This window comes from Silurus meridionalis, chromosome 10 (assembly GCF_014805685.1).
Source record: "Silurus meridionalis isolate SWU-2019-XX chromosome 10, ASM1480568v1, whole genome shotgun sequence".
Classification (NCBI taxonomy): Eukaryota; Metazoa; Chordata; class Actinopteri; order Siluriformes; family Siluridae; genus Silurus; species Silurus meridionalis.
In genome coordinates, this window is record NC_060893.1 from 14,767,847 (window position 1) to 14,787,772 (window position 19,926).

The 19,926-nt window shown below is 38.7% G+C and overlaps 2 protein-coding genes across 2 annotated transcripts in view; one reads left to right on the forward strand and one right to left on the reverse strand.

Moving 5' to 3' along the window:
- The window catches only part of si:dkeyp-19e1.3 (USP6 N-terminal-like protein), a 29,985-nt gene extending 14,164 nt beyond the window's left edge, over positions 1 to 15,821 (forward strand). The window contains exons 2-14 of the mRNA XM_046859346.1: positions 3,039 to 3,111; positions 5,653 to 5,738; positions 6,058 to 6,097; positions 6,370 to 6,450; positions 6,550 to 6,657; positions 7,639 to 7,748; positions 8,895 to 8,943; positions 11,043 to 11,163; positions 11,356 to 11,450; positions 11,546 to 11,611; positions 11,730 to 11,829; positions 11,965 to 12,117; positions 12,663 to 15,821. Of these exons, the coding sequence (XP_046715302.1) occupies positions 3,046 to 3,111; positions 5,653 to 5,738; positions 6,058 to 6,097; positions 6,370 to 6,450; positions 6,550 to 6,657; positions 7,639 to 7,748; positions 8,895 to 8,943; positions 11,043 to 11,163; positions 11,356 to 11,450; positions 11,546 to 11,611; positions 11,730 to 11,829; positions 11,965 to 12,117; positions 12,663 to 13,720 (2,133 nt within the window). The 5' untranslated portion in view covers positions 3,039 to 3,045 and the 3' untranslated portion in view covers positions 13,721 to 15,821. The remainder of the gene's footprint in view (positions 1 to 3,038; positions 3,112 to 5,652; positions 5,739 to 6,057; positions 6,098 to 6,369; positions 6,451 to 6,549; positions 6,658 to 7,638; positions 7,749 to 8,894; positions 8,944 to 11,042; positions 11,164 to 11,355; positions 11,451 to 11,545; positions 11,612 to 11,729; positions 11,830 to 11,964; positions 12,118 to 12,662) is intronic.
- uevld (UEV and lactate/malate dehyrogenase domains) overlaps positions 15,231 to 19,926 on the reverse strand; it is a 6,908-nt gene continuing 2,212 nt past the window's right edge. The window contains exons 6-12 of the mRNA XM_046859347.1: positions 19,654 to 19,745; positions 19,406 to 19,511; positions 18,685 to 18,855; positions 17,596 to 17,769; positions 17,385 to 17,466; positions 16,775 to 16,898; positions 15,231 to 16,314 (exon numbers count right to left, since the gene is read on the reverse strand). Of these exons, the coding sequence (XP_046715303.1) occupies positions 16,150 to 16,314; positions 16,775 to 16,898; positions 17,385 to 17,466; positions 17,596 to 17,769; positions 18,685 to 18,855; positions 19,406 to 19,511; positions 19,654 to 19,745 (914 nt within the window). The 3' untranslated portion in view covers positions 15,231 to 16,149. The remainder of the gene's footprint in view (positions 16,315 to 16,774; positions 16,899 to 17,384; positions 17,467 to 17,595; positions 17,770 to 18,684; positions 18,856 to 19,405; positions 19,512 to 19,653; positions 19,746 to 19,926) is intronic.

Here is a 19,926-nt window from a genome sequence, read left to right on the forward strand (position 1 = left end):
AATGTTATTGGATAAAATATTGTTATTTAAAGACATTTCAAAGACGTATGCTATAAATCACCATATTGACATTTGGTGTATTTTGGAAATGATTTACATTAGGAATTGGCCATATAACACACATCCATTTGTCAAGTCTATTCTTTTTCTTCTTCTTCTTTCGGCTTCTCCCATTAGGGGTCGCCCTAGTGGATCATCCGTCTCCACAACCCCCTGTCCTCTACATCTGCCTTACTCTTTTCTTCACTTCTCTAACACATTCTCCATTACTCTGCACTGTTGACCCCAGGTACCCAGGTACCTGAACTCCTCCACCTTCTTTACCTCTTCTCCCTGCAACCGCACCCCTCTACTGCCCTCCCTCTCATTCACACACATGTACTCTGTCTTACTCCTACTGACTTTCATTCCCCTTCTCTCCAGCGCATACCTCCACCTCTCCACGCTCTTCTCAACCTGTTAACTACTCTCACCACAAATCGCAATATCATTCGCAAACATCATATTCCACAGAGACTCCTGTCTGACTTCGTCTGTCAACCTGTCCATCACCACTGCAAACAGGAAAGGACTCAGAGCCAATCCTTGATCCAGACCAACCTTCACTTTGAACCAGTCTGTTGTTCCTACTGCACACTTCACTGCTGTTACACTGTCCTCATACATGTCCTGCACCAACCTCACATACTTCTCTGCCAAACCTGACTTCCTCATACAATACCACAACTCCTCTCTTGGCACCCTGTCGTACGCTTTTTCTAAATCCACAAACACACAATGCAACTCCTTCTGACCTTCTCTATACTTCTCCATCAACATTCTCAAATCAAATAAGGTGTCTGTGGCATGAAACCATGTGTTGCTCACAGATGGTCATGTCTTCTCTCAGCCTGGCTTCCACTACTCTTTCCCATAACTTCATGGTGTGACTGTTCAACTTAATTCCCCTGTAGTTACTGCAGGTCTGCACATCTCACTTATTCTTAAAAACCGGTACCAGCACACTCCTTCTCCATTCCTCAGGCATCCTCTCACCTTCCAGAATCTTGTTAAACAATCTGGTTAAAAACTCCACTGCCATCTCTCCTAAACATCTCCATGCTTCTACCGGTATGTCATCTGGTCCTACCGACTTTCCACTCTTCATCCTCTTAATAGTTGCTCTCACTTCCTCCCTACTAATCCTATCCACTTCCTGCTGCACCATGTCTACACCATCCAACCTTCTCTCTCTCTCATTTTCCTCGTTCATCAGCTGCTCAAAATACTCCCTCCATCTTCTCAACACACTCTCCTCACTAGTCAACACATTTCCATCTCCATCCTTTATTGCTCTAACTTGCAGAACATCCTTCCCCTACCTGCTGCCGCATCTCCTTGTACTCCTGCCTACTTTTCTCATCACTCTGTCGATCCCAATTCTGTTTTCCAACCTCTTTCTCCTTATGCTGTCCTGCACTTCCTCATTCCACCACCATGTTTCTTTGTCTTTCTTTCTATTTCCAGATGTCACACCAAGTACCTTTCCAGCTGTCTCCCTTATCCCTTCTACAGTAGTTGCCCAATCGTCCAGCACCTCTTCACCACCACAGAGACCCTGTCTGACCTCTTCCCTGAACCTCACACTACACTCTTCCTCCTTCAGTTTCCACCATCTAATTCTTCTTTCAGTCCTCACGCTCCTCCTCTTCTTCTTCACCTCCAAAGCCATCCTACAGACCACCGATGCTGTCTAGCTACACTGTCCCCTGCCAACACCTTACAGTCTCCAATCTCCTTCAGGTTGCATCTCCTGCATAGAACACCCGATCAGAAACACTTTTTACCTCCCCTACACTCTGTACTTTTTCTTCAGGATCACCCCTACACCATTCCTCTTTCCATCCACATCATGGTAGAACAGTTTAAACCCACCTTCCACTTGGTCTTCTGAACACACAGCATCTACCTTTCTCCTCTCCATCATATCAGCTTTCTCTCTCCCTTTACCAGTCATAGTACCAACATTTAAAGTATCAACCCGAACCTCCACTCTCCTACACTACTCCTTTTCCTGCTGTCTCTGTAGATGTCTTCCTCCTCTCCTTCTCCTCCTTCGGCCAACAGTAGCCCAATTTCCACCGGTACCCTGTAGCGGTCTTTGGTAACCCGGGCCTCGACCAATCCGGTATGAAATTCTTATTTGTGATGCGCATATTTAATTTGACACGTTTTGCGCTGGATGCCCTTCCTAACGCAACCCTCCCCATTCATCCAGGCTTGGGACCAGCACTAAAAGTGCACTGGCTTGTGCAACCATAATGGCTGGGTTTGTCAAGTCTATTCAATAATACGCAATGCATGTTTCCTAACAAACATGTCAGCAAAATAAGTGTTAAAATTTCAGAACTTCAAAACTGAGCTAATTCTTTTAATGTGTACAAAAAAAGAAATATAACACAAAAATGTGAAAAAACAAAAATGTTAATTCAAAATGCTAGGTGATTGTAATTAAAGTGTAACTGTGTGTATACATATACATATATATATAATAATAAAAAAAAAAATTTAATATCATAATGCCTAAGGCATCTCAGAAACATGTGATGTGGCATATTTTATATTTTATATTTACAATATCAATACAGTGGAATCTCGATACTCGCGACCTCGATAGTTTAATTTGGACCCGAACTAAATGTGACTTGCGAAAAATCTGATAGTTCGCGAGAAGCCGCGAGTGGCTCAAAAATTCGGAGTAACATTTCTAAACAGAGTTTGTACCAATAAATTACATACAAATGTTTGAAAAACTATTTTGTATTATTCATTAAAAGTAGTAAATGAAACATTTATGACAATTATTTAAAACATTTTGTGGAGTTTACAGTTTACGTGATTTTGTTACTCGCAAGGGGTCATAGAACGTAACCCCCACGAGTATCGAGGTTGCACTGTATTATTAAGATTATGTTCATCATATTGCCCAGCTTTAGTTCTCAGATTTCTGGGTACGAATAAATAAATAACCTTGATTGTTTTCATGTTTATTTTTCTAGATTTGAGATGAAGAAGGACATCGACACATTAATAGCTGAAGAACGCGCTGAGATCATCTTAAAATATGAAAAGGTTAGTCAAGTATCATTATAAAGTGGCTTGATTCTAGCCTACTTGGAAGGCAGCCATTATAAACCTGTTGCCTGTAAAAGCTTCCTGTTCTGGCCGGATTTTCTACACCCTACCCAGACACTGCTGCATTTAGCAGCTTACGTTTTAATACAAACAGGCTTCTGAAGAGTTACATAGCAACCACTGAAGTGTGTGATAACTTTGATGAGCTCATGTTGGCTGTTCCAAACTCGGGGCAAGTGCTATTGTTTAATTATGGTTAGATTTTCACTCACACACTTGCACATATGTTGGCTAGAAACAGAGATCCTCTTCTAATAAGAGCTTTTGTTGAATACGTGGATTTGGGGTATTGTTGCAGTCAGTATAGTGACCCACATAATGCAGTAAACACAACCAGTTATTAAATATTGTGACAAGAAATGTGAGAGCCAACAAATTAAAACTGGGCTGACTGGACTGCTGTCAAAATGCAGAACCTGCTTTTCTTTCTTTTTTCTTTTTTTTTAGGTTGTTTTTGTTGTTTCTTTTAAATCCGATATGCCTTTTTAATAACTTTTTTCAGGTTTATTGAACAGAACTAAGGCAATGGGTATATATTGTTAAAGTGCAAAATAAAAATATGGACCCAGTTTGCCTAACCATTAATAAAACAATGCATAAGGGAAAATAAAACAGCACCTGAATGGGATATTAGCAGTCTTATTTAAAAAGTAGATCATATTATTATGGGCTGATCATTGAATCAGTTACTTTGATGGTGTTGTAGTTTTTGAAGACAGACATGCTCGTTTCAATATTTCAGAAATTGATGCACTCCTGCTGGAATTCCTACAAATGATAGTCTTCAAACTTTTTGCAGAAAAGTGTGATAAACATACATGCTATGCTTGAGTGACAGTTCTGTGGACAGAAAGGCTTTGTTGATTACACGGATAAGAGATAGCATAATATATGAGGATAATTGGACTGGTTTAAGCTGACAGGAAATTTACAGTTAATCAACTAACTACATTTAACAAATGTGGTAAACAGAAAAGCATCTAAATGCACAAAACACATTTTGAGCACAGATAGTATTTCAGAAATTTTGTCGATACCTTGTTGGTGTGGTTTTTGTGGAAACTTGTACAAATCGTATAAACATGCAGACTTTCTACATGATAAACATTTTCCATTTTAGGCAACTTTACAAATCGGCAAAATGTTCACAATTCTGACTCATGCAGACAACTGATGAAGCAGTAAGTCTCTGTCTGTGCCTGTATGATTCTTGTAATTACAAAAGTAAAAATTTGCCTTTGACCCAAAGAGCTGGGCATGAAGGGATCTCAAATTTCTTAGGGTGTAACATATGATTTAAGTCAGAAGTAGACGAGCATTTGGGTGAAAGGCTTCTTCTGTATAGAGCAGAAGAGCAGATGGATGCCCAAATTTAAAGGCGCCAAACTGGGTGTCAGTATATGCATCTTACTTTATATTTAGTAGTTATTGATCAGGTAAAAAAGAAAAAAAAACATATAATAAGGTACAAAGTATGACTGCACAATCAATGATTTTATCATTTGTTTTCATGACACTGAGTTTGTATGATAAATTGTGAAGGGTTGCAAAAGCAGAATGGTTTATATGCGCCATTGTGCACTAACCACACGAGTTTCTCTCGGACTCTCTCACGCCGTGTATGCACTGTGCATACTGTGTGAGAAACAGCGCAGGAGTGCACACATGAACAGCCATACATATTATTATTATTAGCTTTTAGATAAGAAAAGATTAGATTTGCTTACTTGGCTAAGTAACAGAACTGCAAGCAGTGACAAAAAAGATAAGGAGGAATTGATACCAAAAACAGAGCCACATTTTTAGTTCATTATTTTGGTTTTATGCACGACCGTTTGATTTTCAAAATGTTGCAAAGGACATGTAACACAGAGTTGGTGTACAATAATTTTACTTATAAAAGTGGATTTAATTGTAAGTGTTGGGTTATTTTGCACCTTAATCTCAGTATAATGCATTGTTTATTTTACTGTGATGAGGGTGTAATTACAGAGGAAAGTCCATTCTGGTATAGGTTTTGTGTGAAGGTATTGAACGATAAGCCATTTTGGATTTGACATAACTGTGTTCATGTATTGTTTCTTAATCCTGTATAAAACGTGGTCATTTATTTAGTTGTAAACCTAATATTTAAATTTGCACTAATAAAATAATGATTTGTGAATTGGGGATAATTCATGTTTTTTACCACACGGATTTATTCCAAATAGCCTGAAATATACCTAAGCAGTTCACTTTAGAGTTTTTACTGATATAATTAAAGACATATTATGTCATCTTATGTCATCATAATATTTCTAACAACTTTCACACTGGTTAGATTTGTTAGCGTTAGTGAAGACACAGTTCAAATCTACATGAAAGTTTATTTCAGTGTGTAAAAATAATCCCCTCCTCATACTAGAACATACTGTTTTTCTTGTTTTTGTTCTCTGCTCCTGCTGATTTCCCCTCAACACTCTATTTGAATGGTTGCAGGGCAGGACGGAGGGCGTTCAGATTGACTCATGGGAAGATGCCAACTTTAGCGTCTACAAGTTCTTGGACCGCTTTGGCTTCCGGCAGTAAGTCATGTTCTGTTTTCCGCTGTGTCGCAGCTCCGTTCAACCAGATGTGCTGTTCGGGATTAAAGATGAGATGGACATAAGCTGTTAATCACAGTTAAAACAACTTGCATTTGTCAAACCAATTCATTATGGACCTCCTGTGTCACCTACAGCACTTTGTGGGCTTGCACAACAAACAGTGACCTTACAATCGTTTTGCTAGGGAATGATTTCTTTTTTTTATATATTGATTTAACAGACGCTAACGTAAACAAAGTTAATGTGAACGTGTGTGGTTTTGTGTCTCACTTTACTACTGTTTGTTTTATCTGTTCAGTGAGGAGGAGTTGCCTACACCGTGTGCAGTGGAGGAGAAGGTCAGAACAGAAATGCACTGTTCATACATTTAACTGGGTGTCAAATTAAAGATTATAATCTGATGGCTTCCATTTGTTTTCTTAGAGGGAAGGTCACTAGGTCATGGAAAAAAATACTAAGTTATTCTGTCTTTATTCAGTGATGAAATTCTGTAACACGTGATTGTTTATGATTAATTACATAATTACATACATGTTACATGTTACATATTAGCATCCGTCATCCAGGTTCTTCACATTTATTATCCACTTTCCCATTGTTCTACCTACAGCATAAATTTCAGCAGAAGGAAAGGGAAGACAAATGGATTAAGATGGTAAAAAACTGGACCAGGTACCATAACAGTGAGAAGGTGAGCGCTACAATGTCCCCAAATACTGTGGACATAGATAATAAATCGCAGTCTAATGATTCCAGTCTAAGTCTATGTACACTTGTGTGTGTGATGCAGATGATAAAACGTGTTTATAAAGGGATTCCCATGACGCTGCGTGGCCAGATTTGGGCCCTCCTGCTTGAAGTGGAGAAGGTGAAACAGCAAAATGAAGGGAAATACGAGGTGATAGACTTGGGCAGGATGTGTGTTTGGGCTTTCCTTTGCCCTATTATAGCATAAATACAGGAAGCAGAGGAGACCTGTTTAGAAAGACATGCTTAAGTATGGGTTTTTTTTTTGAGACATTAATCAAACCTGAAGACTTGGGGCTAGTCCAGCGCCATTTAACCTGTTTGGCTTATTCTTGCAACCCACAGCACAATCATTTATATAAAAGTTTTGATGATGACAATTCTCATTCTGTATCTGTAATTTCATTAACTGAGAAGTCAGTGGGTGATTTAAATGAATACTGGACTGTTCAGTATCAAATCAGTAGTACTGGGAACATTTTATGAAGTCTACCTCCTTAGCGCCAGGAGTTATGCAGCACAGATGAAATAGGAATATATTGTTTGTGGGTCTGATATCATGCAGATAAATCCAACCCTTGTAGATTGTTGTCTGACAGTTTATTCTGTTTCCTTTACCTGCTTACCAATAAAAGAAAAATCTCTGTAGGGTATGGTCTGGTATAGTTTAAACCAATTTAAATGTAAAATGTTAAGTTTAGTGTAAATGTTAAGGCTTGATTTTTATTTATTTTTTATTTTTTTACATTTTAACAAACATTAGTTAAGATTTGGGAATTTCATGAAATAAGCAACATTTTAATGTTGAATTGTGATTTAACAAAGTTTTATTCATAAAATATTGTGAATTATGTGGTAAGAATATGGTAGACACCCCCCTCCTCTTCCTCATAGAATATTAGTATATACTAATAGATATTCTCAACAATAGAGGCTCTTGAAACAAAACAGGGCACTGATTTCTACACCGATTTTGCTGATCCTATACAGTATAACTGAAACGTGCATTACAGCTGCTTGACGGTCGTTATTCTTTTTTTTATAGCATCCAGCCAATCTGTTTTGATGTTATTGTTTGTTATTACAGCTGAAATAATGTTTTATTTGTTCTTTTATTTATTTTTTTTGGCAGAAAATGAAGGAACAAGCAAAGAACTTCTCAACAGAAATTAAGCAAATTGACCTGGACGTCAACAGGACTTTTAGGAATCATGTAATGTTCATGGATAGATTCGGAGTCAAGTACGTCTTAACTCACGCAAACCTTAAACCAAACACGTAGAGATTTTAATCACTCGTGTGAATTTGTGTTTTATGTTGTACGCTACTCTTATTGGTCTCTGTGTCTATTAATTGATCATTAAAAAAAGATTTGATAGTCTGCTTTGTTTTCCTGTCATACTGAAAACCACACATACCCAGTACTTTCTGTGGCTTTGCACTTTGACAGTCATTTCAGTAATAAAAAAAAATCCATCGGTGTCTGTCTCTCTTTAATTATGTAATTTCCATTTCTTGATTCTGGGGTTTTTCTTTTTCAGCTATTGTGTTTCAGCTCTGAGGTTTCTTGTCTTCCAGTGGTTGTGAAATAAACATTTCAGACTTTGTAAAGCTGGAACCTAAACATGAGCTGCATCCTCTCTTACTTTTTTTTTTTTATAGTTCAATTTCCTGTAAGTGAGCGAGGCGTTACAGGAAGTAACAGCCCACCACTAAGTGCCCAGAATAAATGTACCATTTTCCTCCTGAACAATGAGTGTACCTCTTGAGGGTAAAAATAATATTCCATGGTTTCCCGTTGTTCATCAGACTCAGACTCAGAACCTCATTATGGTAAAAATGTGTGGTTTAAAGTCGTCAAAACAAAGTTTACATCAGGAAGACAGATTTTGTTCACATGAAGCACATGGAAATGTATTTGAATGGGACAAAGATGGACCTGAGTGGAAACATATTCAGAGGTCACCACAGGCTTTCACATTAATCGATGATCCATTTCTGTGGTCTGTGCTCACAAGGCAGCAGAACATGATGTGGTTTCACACTTCTATGTGGTCGAGTTGGACTGCACACACTAGAGGAAGTGCAATTAAATTGCATCGGTGCTGTCTCACCTCAGCAAAGCACTATCTATGCTGGCCCCTCGACCCTACTAACACCTCTGTGCATACAGGAGCAAACTATACACTATTGTTTAATGCGTCTGCTTCCTCTTTTCCTGTCACTTCTCATTTCACAGATGGATCATAGCTCATATTTCAGTGTTTTAAATGTGATTTATTAAAGCTTGTTTCTTTGTGTATGTAGTCTCTGCATAGATGAAAGTTAGAAAAGCTTATCAAAACTAATCAACCCTTTTTTTTTTTTTTTTTTTTTTTATTAATACAGACAGCAAGCCCTGTTCCATGTGCTGGCAGCGTACTCTGTTTACAACACGGTGAGTGTCGGTCAACGCAGGAAATCCCTGATCCCCAAACCCTTTGCTTTCATCACTCTTTGCTACGATGGATTTATATAAAGCTTGGCTTAACAACACACGCCAGGAATTAGATTTAAAATATGATGGCTAATTCTTAAATCCTTTAAAGCTGCTTTAATGTCCATTGTGAAAAGCGCTTTAGAAAATAAAATAAACTTGAACACAAAGCACTAACACTAGACTCCTTCCATTAATGTCATTTAACAGAAAACTGCAGTGAAAGTTAATAATTAACTATGTACAATATCTCTCAAAAGTGAGTTACACCATTTTATTATATGTTTTCAATGGACAATACTATAGAAATTAAACATGGATGTCTTTTAGTCAATTTTCAGCTTTTTTCTTTTTACTGTCCTCTAAAATGAACTCAACATACAGCCATTATTGTTAAAATAGCTGGCAACAAATGTGAGTGCACCCTAAATAAACGTCAAAACTGTGTCTGAAGTGTCAATATTTTGTGTGAGCACCATTGTTATGTAGCACTGCCTTAATCCTCCTGGGTATGGAATTCACCAGAGATGCACAGGTTGTTGCTCGGATCCTCATCCACTCCTCCATAATGACAACAAAGAGCTGCTGTATGTTAGACACATGGTGCTTCTCCACCCTCTGCTTGAGGATGCTTCACAGGTGCTCAATAGGGTTCAGACCGCTAGACATGTTCGGCCATTTTATCACCTTCAGCTTCCTCAGCAAAGCAGGTGTCATCTTGGCGGCGTGTTTAGGGTCGTTATTATGTGGAAAACTGCCATTTGACCCAGTTTCTGTAGGGACAGCAGAAACTGTAGTTCTAAATGTCACAGTACATGTTGGAATCAATGTTTCCCTTAATGAACTGTAGCTCCCCAGTACCAGCAGCACTAATGCAGCCCCAGACCATGGTGCTACCACCACCATGCTTTACTGACTGTAGGCAAGATGCAATTTTCTTGGTATCCTCACCAGGGCATCGCCACACATGCTGGACCACATCTGAGTCAAACAAGTTTATCTTAGTCTCATCAGACCACAGGATATTGTTCCAGGTTTATATGCTCTTGGACAGGTTGTTTTCAGCATACTTATGAATCAGCTTCAGAAGAGACTTCCTTTTGGGACAACGTCCAGCAAACCGACCTGTTGCAGTGTGCAGTGTATAGTCTGAGCACTGACAAACGGACGTTAAACTTCTGCAACCCCGATAGCAATGCTGCAGCACCTCTAGGTCTGTTTTTTGAAGCAGCTTCTACACCTGATGCACAGCACGAAGACTCAACTTCTTTAATCGACCCTTGTGAGGTCTTGGAAAACCTCGGTGTGACCCTGGCCACTGTACTGTAACTCAGTTTCTGGGTGTTACCAAAGTTCTTTACCATGAGGCGCCATATTGAACATCCAGTGGTCAGTATGAGAGAATTGTACTCAAAGCACCACATTTTAACTGCTCTAATACAAGATACACAAATTTGGATGGTCCTGTCAAGCAGTCAAAAACATGAACATGATGAATAGGACGTGGCTTTTTAATGGTTACATGACATACAGCTGTTATTACTTAGGGTGTACTCATTTTTGTTGCCAGCTATTTTAACAATTATGGCTGTATGTTATTTTCAGACAACAGTAGATCTGTACTGCTACACAAGCTGCACATTGACTACTCTAAAATATATCCACGTTTTATTTCTATAGTATTGTCTCTTGAGAAGATATACTAAAATAGTTGCTAAAACATAAGGGCAACCAATAAATATAGATTTTGTGAGATGCTGTATATGTCTTGCTTAATTATGCTGCTTTTTATAATTACTATGAATTTAATATAAAACATTTTTATTATAAGTTGTATTATATGTTACTGGGTACCATAGGGGAAAAACAATAAAATTCAAAGATGGACATTTTTTGGACATCTTTTACTCACTCCTAAATATGTTGTTTAAATAAATATTGGTAAATATTTGCTATTTTTCTATTATTTGGCATGCAAGTAATATTGAAATTTTTTTGTTCAAATAATGTGCAGTTGCATTTGTAAATTGTTTGAATTTTCTGGGTTTATTTCTCTGCAGGAGGTGAGCTACTGCCAGGGCATGAGCCAGATTGCAGCCATTTTGTTGATGTACCTGAACGAGGAAGATGCATTCTGGGCCCTGTCTCAGCTTCTTACCAATCAGAAGCATGCTATGCATGGTAGGATGTGTTTCCTACTGTCTCAAGTTTGCTATTTTTATATTTACAAGTAAATGAATTAAGATTAATCTTGCTGCATTTATAATGTTTACTGGCTAAATGGCTGAAATTCCATGTGATTAGATTTCATCCTGAATAATTTTATTTAGTGACCTTGTGACTTTACAATGTCATATGTGTGATTAATCCCAGGATTCTTCATCCCTGGATTCCCCAAACTGCAACGCTTTCAGGCTCATCATGACCAGATCCTGGCTAAACTCCTTCCAAAGCTGAAGAAGCACTTGGTAAGTTCAAATTTTCTAATCGATTTATTTAAACAGTAACCTTTTATAGTTGGTTGCCTTTACAGGCTTATTTTTCCTCACATTCTCCTGTTCAGGATAAGGAGCAGATGACTAGTGGTATATATACAACCAAATGGTTTCTGCAGTGTTTTATTGACAGGGTAAGGAGCTTTTAGCATTTGGTTTCTTTTGATTCATTCTTAGAACCAAAACCTCATGGACATCCACACTGTGGTAAGTTATATTTAATTTGTTTACCCTTACGTCTTTATCAAACAGACACCATTCAGGTTGACTCTGCGTCTTTGGGACATTTACATACTTGAAGGAGAGAAGATTTTGCCTGCCATGGCCTACACAGCTCTTAAAATCCACAAAAGTAAGCATTACTGAATGTATTCCCACTACGAGATTATTTTTAAGAAGTTTAGTCTGTTACGATACCATGTTGGATGTACACTGTGTGTTTCTGTGAATCATGAATAAGTAGAGAAATGTTATGGCTTTTCCTCAGAGCATCTGTTAAAGATGCCTTTGGAGGATCTGCGAGAGTTTCTGCAGGAAAAGATCTCCTCCTCCTTCCAGCTGAATGATGATGCTGTTATAGAGCAGCTGCAGGCCTCCATGGTTGAGCTACGGAAAATGAAGCTGGATCTTCCTCCTGCACGTATGCACCATTATTTGCGTTTGTATTTTTGTAACTGTTGAGTTTCAGAATATTTAGTATTACATCGGGAATATGGTCTTGTGCTGAAGGTGTTTATATATTTAAGAATCTTATTGTAAGAAATAGATTATGGGTAGACAAAGGCAAGAACACATTTTATATTTAGCTTAAGACAGAAGCAGGAAGTCCGAAATTCACACTGTGATGGAGAGATGGAATGTGAAAGAAAAACCTCACCATATCCTCACCATATCAGCCTTTTCTTGAGTGCTGCATGCTTTTTTCTATAAATAACAACCTGGATAATCAGTGTTGTAATTAACAAGCTAATATTTATGTAATATATTTAGGTAGCTTGAATTCATATTCTTGGGATTTTGTTTTAATCATTGTTAATGGAGAAAGCTTTATTTATTTGCATTTTATCATTAAAATAATTGTGTACAGTTGTTTTGACACTGCACATAGGTATCAAAAAAGATGTAGAAAATATACAATGAGCACTATATTTAAAAAAAAGAATATTTGTTTTTGTATTTCTACAGCTAAAGGTGATGAGCTACCAAAGAAGCCTCTGGGCGTAGAGCGTCCAATTGTACTAACCCCGGTAATCTCCATTCAGCCCGCCAAAGATGCTGACGAACACCCTGCATCTCCCCTCACAACTATCCCCATCAGACATAAAAAGTCCCCACCTATGCCTCCACCCAGATCAGTTTCCCAGAACACTCCAGAACAGTGTCCAAAGCCTCAAATCTCATACTCACAGCCTAAAACAGAAAGCTCAGAGACTGGTGCTGTGGAGGAGAGGCTGGATTCCTCTTCTGCACATAATTCTTTGTTGTTGGAAAGCAGAGAAACCATATTCCAGGCAGACTCGGGCGAATGGCCTCCTCCATACTTGCCCTCGGAATCTGATGCATACAGTGTAGACTCTCTGAATCTCCCTGAACTGCCTCCACCGCCTCTTCCCTGTTCTGACACAGAGTCTGGGGTTGACGTATCACCCTCAGGGGATTCACTCCTGCGAGCACCAATCCAACAGGACCTCAACCAGGAGGATCGGTCTGCATCACCTTCTTCCTACAGAGCACAGCGGCAGTACGGCAAGTTCCCCGTCACTTTTTATGTCCCGGGGTCTCCGGGTGCTCGACGGCCCTCTGAACAATCTCATTATGACAATCTGTCTGAAGAAGAAGAGCAGTCTGGAGAGAAGATTCCAGGAAACGAGGCCAACCGGGAGAACTCTCAGCCCTGGCCTTCTCCACCTAGCTTTTTTTACATTCCTGACACAGCTCCAGCTCCACCTCTAAAGCCTGTAAAAGAACACCTCGACACACTCGACTGCCTGACATCAAACTGCACCTCCCTCCAACCTCCACCCGAGTTTGCGGACCAGCCATCAACTGTTTCCTCTCCTCTGCTTTCTTACAAAGCTGTCCAAACTGCACAGAGCCAAAACATCACCTACAGGAATCAACCGCAAGCTCCCAGACTGCCAATAAAACCTGCAGCACTTTCCTCTGGAGCCACAGCAGTGTGTGCTGACTTTAACCGGATACGTGTCCCAAATTACCAACCGCCAAAGCCAGTGACCTTCTAGCACAGGAAACCGTGCATTCTCTTTTGAGCCATTGCAATAAAAAAGAACAAAAGAAATAATGCCTTGTGTTCATGATGGTTAGGACTTTCCCAGTGTCAGACCCTCGTTTAGATGTTTTGTGTATTATTTTGTGTTTAGTGGTATCCAATGTAGCATATATTGCTTCAGGGGAGCTGATTTTGTACACTCGCTGTGTACGTGTGTACGTGTGTGTACGTGTGTGTGTGTGTGCACAACACAGATCATGAAGCATGTGCATTTGTGTGTGTATTAACATGTTTGTGTGTGCATGTGAGGAAGAAGCAGCGGTTATACTGTTGTGCTTTTGTTGCTTTTGTAAAGGTTTTTTTGTTTGTTTGTTTGTTTTTAGAAAAGTCAGTTGTCAGTTTTAGAACTCCTGATTTTTATGGTTTGTTGTTTACAAGTTACAGTAGATCGTTACAAGGGTGCCATTATTTTGTGTATATAATAACCTGCAGCACACACACACACTCCCATGTTGAAAAGTTTTTTCAAAAACATTCAATTTTTTTCCCATGAGCAGCTTATGATTTTAAATGTTTATTGATATATATTTTGAATGTGTGTGCAGTGGTGGTTTGGGCAGCTTTGCCAGGTCATGTAAAGTGTAAAAACTACCTTACTGTTAAAAAAAAAACCTGTGTGCTTATTTAAAATATATATGCTGAGGATGGTGTCACCAGGAGTGAGTAAAAGAGGAACAGCAAAGAGGAGGTTTATGGATGTGGTAAAGGGGAAGACATGCAGGTGGTTGGGGTGAGAGGCAGATGTACAGGACAAGAGGGGTAGGGAAACAGATGATCCTCTGTGGCGACCCCTAATGGGAGCAGCCGAAAGAAGATTTTAAATATATGTGCTGAAATATCAGGGCTACAAAAAAAAAAAAAGAGCTTTGACCTGTGTTGATTTTGTAATGCTCATGCTCAGGATTGGGGCTGGTGTGTGTATGTGAATCCTGAAAGAGGATCAGCAGTGTTACATATGGTTTTTGCACTGTTCAGTAGCGCCATCCTGTGGTCCTCAGTATTCTTTTTTTTTTGTACACTGGAGCAATGCAATCCCTTCAAAACAACAACCTCAAACACTTTCTAGAACATTATTAACTTTGATCCTGGAGTCAATTATATCCTGACATCTTGGAGACAATACCATCCTGATCTCTGCTGTTGCTGCAGATAATATAACAGAATGAGGAGCAGTTATTTGTATTGACTGAAAGACTGTTACAGAGAATTGTCTTTTCATTTAATGACTAAAGGAATGTCATAAAGGTGTTTTTTTTGTTTTTTTTTACACATTTGTATTTTTATTACAAAAAAATATTTAATATTGTTTAGTGTTTGTGTTCTTGTGTAAATACTTTATCACAACAAACCAAAGATGGACTTGTGTCTTACCTGGGGTGTCCTGCAGACAGTAAATGATGTGAAAAGCTTAAGAGGTCTAAATGAAAAAGTGTTTTCTGTTTTAGTGTAAAAAAATTGAGACATTTTACACTGAGATCTTTATTAGCAGTTTGCATTCAGTGCTGCTGTGTGAGTTCCCTCTAAAGCAGAACAGCAGGCTGGTTACATGTATTACATGAACACACACTTCAGCTCATAGAAAAGTGCAAATCAGTGCAATCTTAGTCAAAAACAAGTATGTACCCATCACCCACTTACTTTAAATATAAATAGTGTGACTTTCTTCAGACACCTCGTTAAGTAAACTAGTGTACATGTACATGACAAAAAGTCAAATAGAAAAAGGCCTTTCATTGGTTTAGAGTGCTTTGGTATAATTCAATCACAGTAATATTGTTCCTGGGCCATACCTTCATTTTCTAATATAATCAGTTCCATAAATAATCACCTCATTAACAGTAAGAAAATATAAAAGCAGACATGGAAGTTTAAAGTACAGTAACAGTGTATTGAGCTCTTCTGAGCATTTTTCTAACAGTCACCTAAAAAAATACAAATAAAAATCTCGATATGACGTCTTCATAAAGTGTGCACGTGAACGCTGTCCAAGCCAATTACTTCTGTTAGCTAGCAGAGAATTTAGAAATTACAAGTGAAATCGTGGATAAAACGAGGAAAAAAAAAAAAAAAAGTATGTTCAAGTGCTATTCAATGCTAAATTAATTGTATAGACGACGTGTGTTGCTATGGAACACACACTCAAAGTGTTTTACGTTCTCATCACCTGCATTCGGAGTCTGTACATTCTACTTACTTGGGCATTTCTTGCATTCAAACGTTTATCATAAGGCACCATGCAGTGTGTAATTCTAACAGCTTTCTGTGGGCTGTTACAGTTTGTAGATCTGGATGAGGTTCGCTTTGCAAACAGATTAGCCGTTAACGTTAGGAGGCTGCTGCTGGCTTTGGAAGTCTTTACAGGGACCTGAGAGGGTTTGGGGATTAAATCTTTAGCTGCATGATGAGGTTGCTCAGAGATGAGATACTCTCTTTCAGTTTGGCATCATCTTCTGAGCTGAGGGCCACACCTGCCAGACGGGTGGATCCGTTTACTCCTAACACACAGGGCAAGCTGAGGAACACCTCAGAGCTGATTCCGCCCCAGCCCTGAAACACACACACACACACACACACACACACACACACACACACACACACACACAATGAATTCTGAAAGAATAAGACCTGTGAAAATTAACAAAATGCTATTTGTTTGTTCTATATTACAGTGTTTAATATCTAAGGTTTTAACTCCTTTCAAAAAGAGCTACTATTTGAGCTAATGCTAAAGTTCCCGCTGGCAGAAAAAAGGCCCATTAGCACACGTAAATACACTATTAATAATATTAAACTTCGGTTTACTTTACTAGCCCTCTATAAAAAATGAGAAGCTTGCAGTTTTGCTGGGAAAAATGTATAAAAATCAATTTTCACTCTTGATTTTTTTGAGTTAGGTTGTATCAGTATTCAGTGAGACTCTCTCTGTGGTGTACAGGAATCATCTGAAAGAAAAGTAATACTGCACCACATGTGATCAGTCAACCAACCACACTGTAGAACAACTAACCTGAGCCAGCGTAGTGATGGAGTGCGTTTTTCTCTCGTCTGTAAGAATGGAGTGTGTGATGTCGGCAATGGACAACCCCACTGACCATGACCTCTGACCTCTCCCCTTCAACATCTCAAATGCCCTGCATCAATGCAGATTGAACATTATACCACGTTATCAAACAAATCACCAGACAGATGTGATTTATTACTAGTCTTTATAACAAAAGCTCTGAAACAGTAGTTCTGCTGTTAGTTCTGATCACAGTGCTAGTGTGCTCATTCTGTATTTTACAGTGGCCACACACACACACACACACACACACACACGATATATGATGTAGTTGTAAGGAAGGCGTCTCCAGTGGAAAATAAAGAAGCTAATGATCTTCCATTAGATCCATCACTATGCAAAGACCTCCAGGACAAAGTAACTAAACAGACGTATTGTTTTCTGTACGTTTTCTTGTTAACTTTAGGAGAGAAGAAATACAGTCTGCTAAGAGAATGACTTTATAGCTGCTGATTATTACATTTTTTTATAAAAAAAAAACCTTATAGCATTTTCCCCACCACCTGCTTGCCATGGTGCAGGATAATTTTTTTCACTTAATAGTCCACATGTTTACCTGTCTATCAGAGGTCTTGTAGAGTTGGACACTGGGACCAATACTTGGTGTTTGTCTCCACTTACGTTAGCCCAGACAGCAACTAAAAGAACCACAGTATCATTACCATTGTGTCTGCAATCAAGGAGAGTCAAACACATGATGCATCGACACCCTCATTTATAAGTACCATCACCATTACAAACAATCTGCATCATCAAAAATGACTTACCCTTGTTGTCTGATTGCTCTCCTATGACCCAGGCTTTTTTGTTGGTGCTGTTGGCCAGTATTGCAATGTTGAGGATGTTAGAGAGTCTCTCAGACTCCAGGTTACACCCTACACCAATTACGTGTGTAGGTGGCAGGCAGCTCTGTCTCCATGCCACGTGGGTCATTATCTCAACTAGAAACAAGAACAGTTCCAAGTTACATAACCGTGTCCTACAGGGGTTTGTGGACAACCGTATTGCCACACCTTATTACTTCAGTCTCTATCCCCAGTCTAAAGTGAGCTGCTCAGACCCTTCTGTTTTCTCTCTATAAAAGGCAGCTCTCCAAATAATGCCCCGGATGTGTAGTTGGAGATAAGAGAAAAGGCTTGTTAAGGACAGGTAGCAATTACAGACTGTGCATCACTCATACCAAACCCCCCAAAAAAACAAGTATGCAATGATGATATATTTTCAGGGAAATGCATGTGAATTACTCCAAATTTCCATGTGCACACCAGAGCAAGCTGTGCTGTACATCTTACATTACTCACTCACTTCTTTTTTCTTTCATACTTTAAACATTAAAACTTCTAAATAAAATCTTCAAAATGCTCCTAATTAGCATTAAATACAGAAATCTGTGTTCTTGTAAGCTTCAGTGACCAAAGTCCAGATGTCAAAGTTATGCATTATATAAAACAGAGTGTCTGTGTTTTCTGCAATGACTCTATCTTTACATAATTGCTGATTAGATTTTTGGTTAAACATCTGGTTTTGTCACATGTGGCTGTCTGGAAACACTACTCATATGGGGTTTATGATTCTATTTTTCACTAATGTTAAGTGATGACAATGAGGCTTTTTAAAATGCCGATAATGATTTAAAAGAGAAATCATTAAAGTGCATTTAGCATTTTTTAGTGAAACGACTACATAAGTGTGAATCAGTTGCCCCAAGAGCTGCATGTTTTATGAAAACCCCGAGTAGCCCAGCTAAACTGCCCCACAACACCTGATTCAGTCTGTAGTAAAAAATAAAGAGTCAGTAATCTTGGTGACTGCAGTCTGATCACAGACATGTCTGTGCTCAGCAGTAGCTCACTGACCAGGCTGGGAGGCGATTAGCAGCACTGCACTAGGACTGAGGCGAGTTACTGTCGGGATGATCTTCCCATACAGGTCCACGTTAGTCTGCACCACGCTCACAAACGACTGCTCGTTATTCCAAGCATTTGCTGTAATCAGCACCACCTTAGAACCAGCAGAGGCTGACAAATCTGCAGGGAACACACACACACACACACACACACACACACACACACACACTTTGTGAAGCCTCAGTGAGCTATAGAAGAGCTACATAATCCTACGACTACCAATTTGCTGAGTCATGCAAATATGGATGGTATGTGTGTCTCCTAAAGTTTTAGAAAAATAAGTGAGTAACCAATAATAAATAAAAATATTATACACATACATACATACATACAAACAGATTTGTTATCACCAGCATTGGAGATATTAAAAACACTACTAAATTAGTTTAGCACTGGATCATCAATACTGACTTGCAGTACTTCTATAGAAACTGTCCCACTTTCCCAAATCTATTGCAGAAAACACTTTTCACTGAGTGAACGGTGACTCAGCACTTATGGCTTGTAACCCCGAGTTGTGAGAAATCTTAGTATTACCATGTTCTATCATGACTCACCATGAGCTCTGACCCCATCTTCCTAACAAGTTCTTAAAACAGCTCGATCACCATATACAAAGAAATGCTTGGTTCCATCCGTGTGTAAATTTAGGCGCTGAATCAACACGTACCTTTTGAGACTTCCACCTTTGGCAGGCTGAAAATCTCCAAGTCCATGGTGCCTCCTTTGGTTGAACTCTCTGGTATGTCGATTAAAACCAGTTTGTCCACAAAACCCTTTAAAGTAGAAGACGAGATATAGCATAAGAGATACATAACAGGGAGAAAATAGAAAGTCTATTTGTGAATAGGTTTAATAAAAAAAAAAAATTACTCAAATTTTAAAAGATACAATTTTGGAAAATTTTGAGAAACCTACTTTTGCCATTATACTCAACACAGCAGCCATTCCCAAGTCTCCTCCTCCAATCACAGTGATCTTATTTACACTCTGATAAGGCCGATTCCCACCTATAAAACACAGACAATAAAATGTTATAGATTGCTATTAGGCGTTTTATAACAACTGAAAAATCAGAACAGCTGAAGTTTGGGAGTTTTGCAAAGATGTTTAATAAGGAATGAAAAAAAACATGATGGTACTTCACCAGGACTGATTGTTTTTTCCAAAATTGTGCATATTAAATTATGA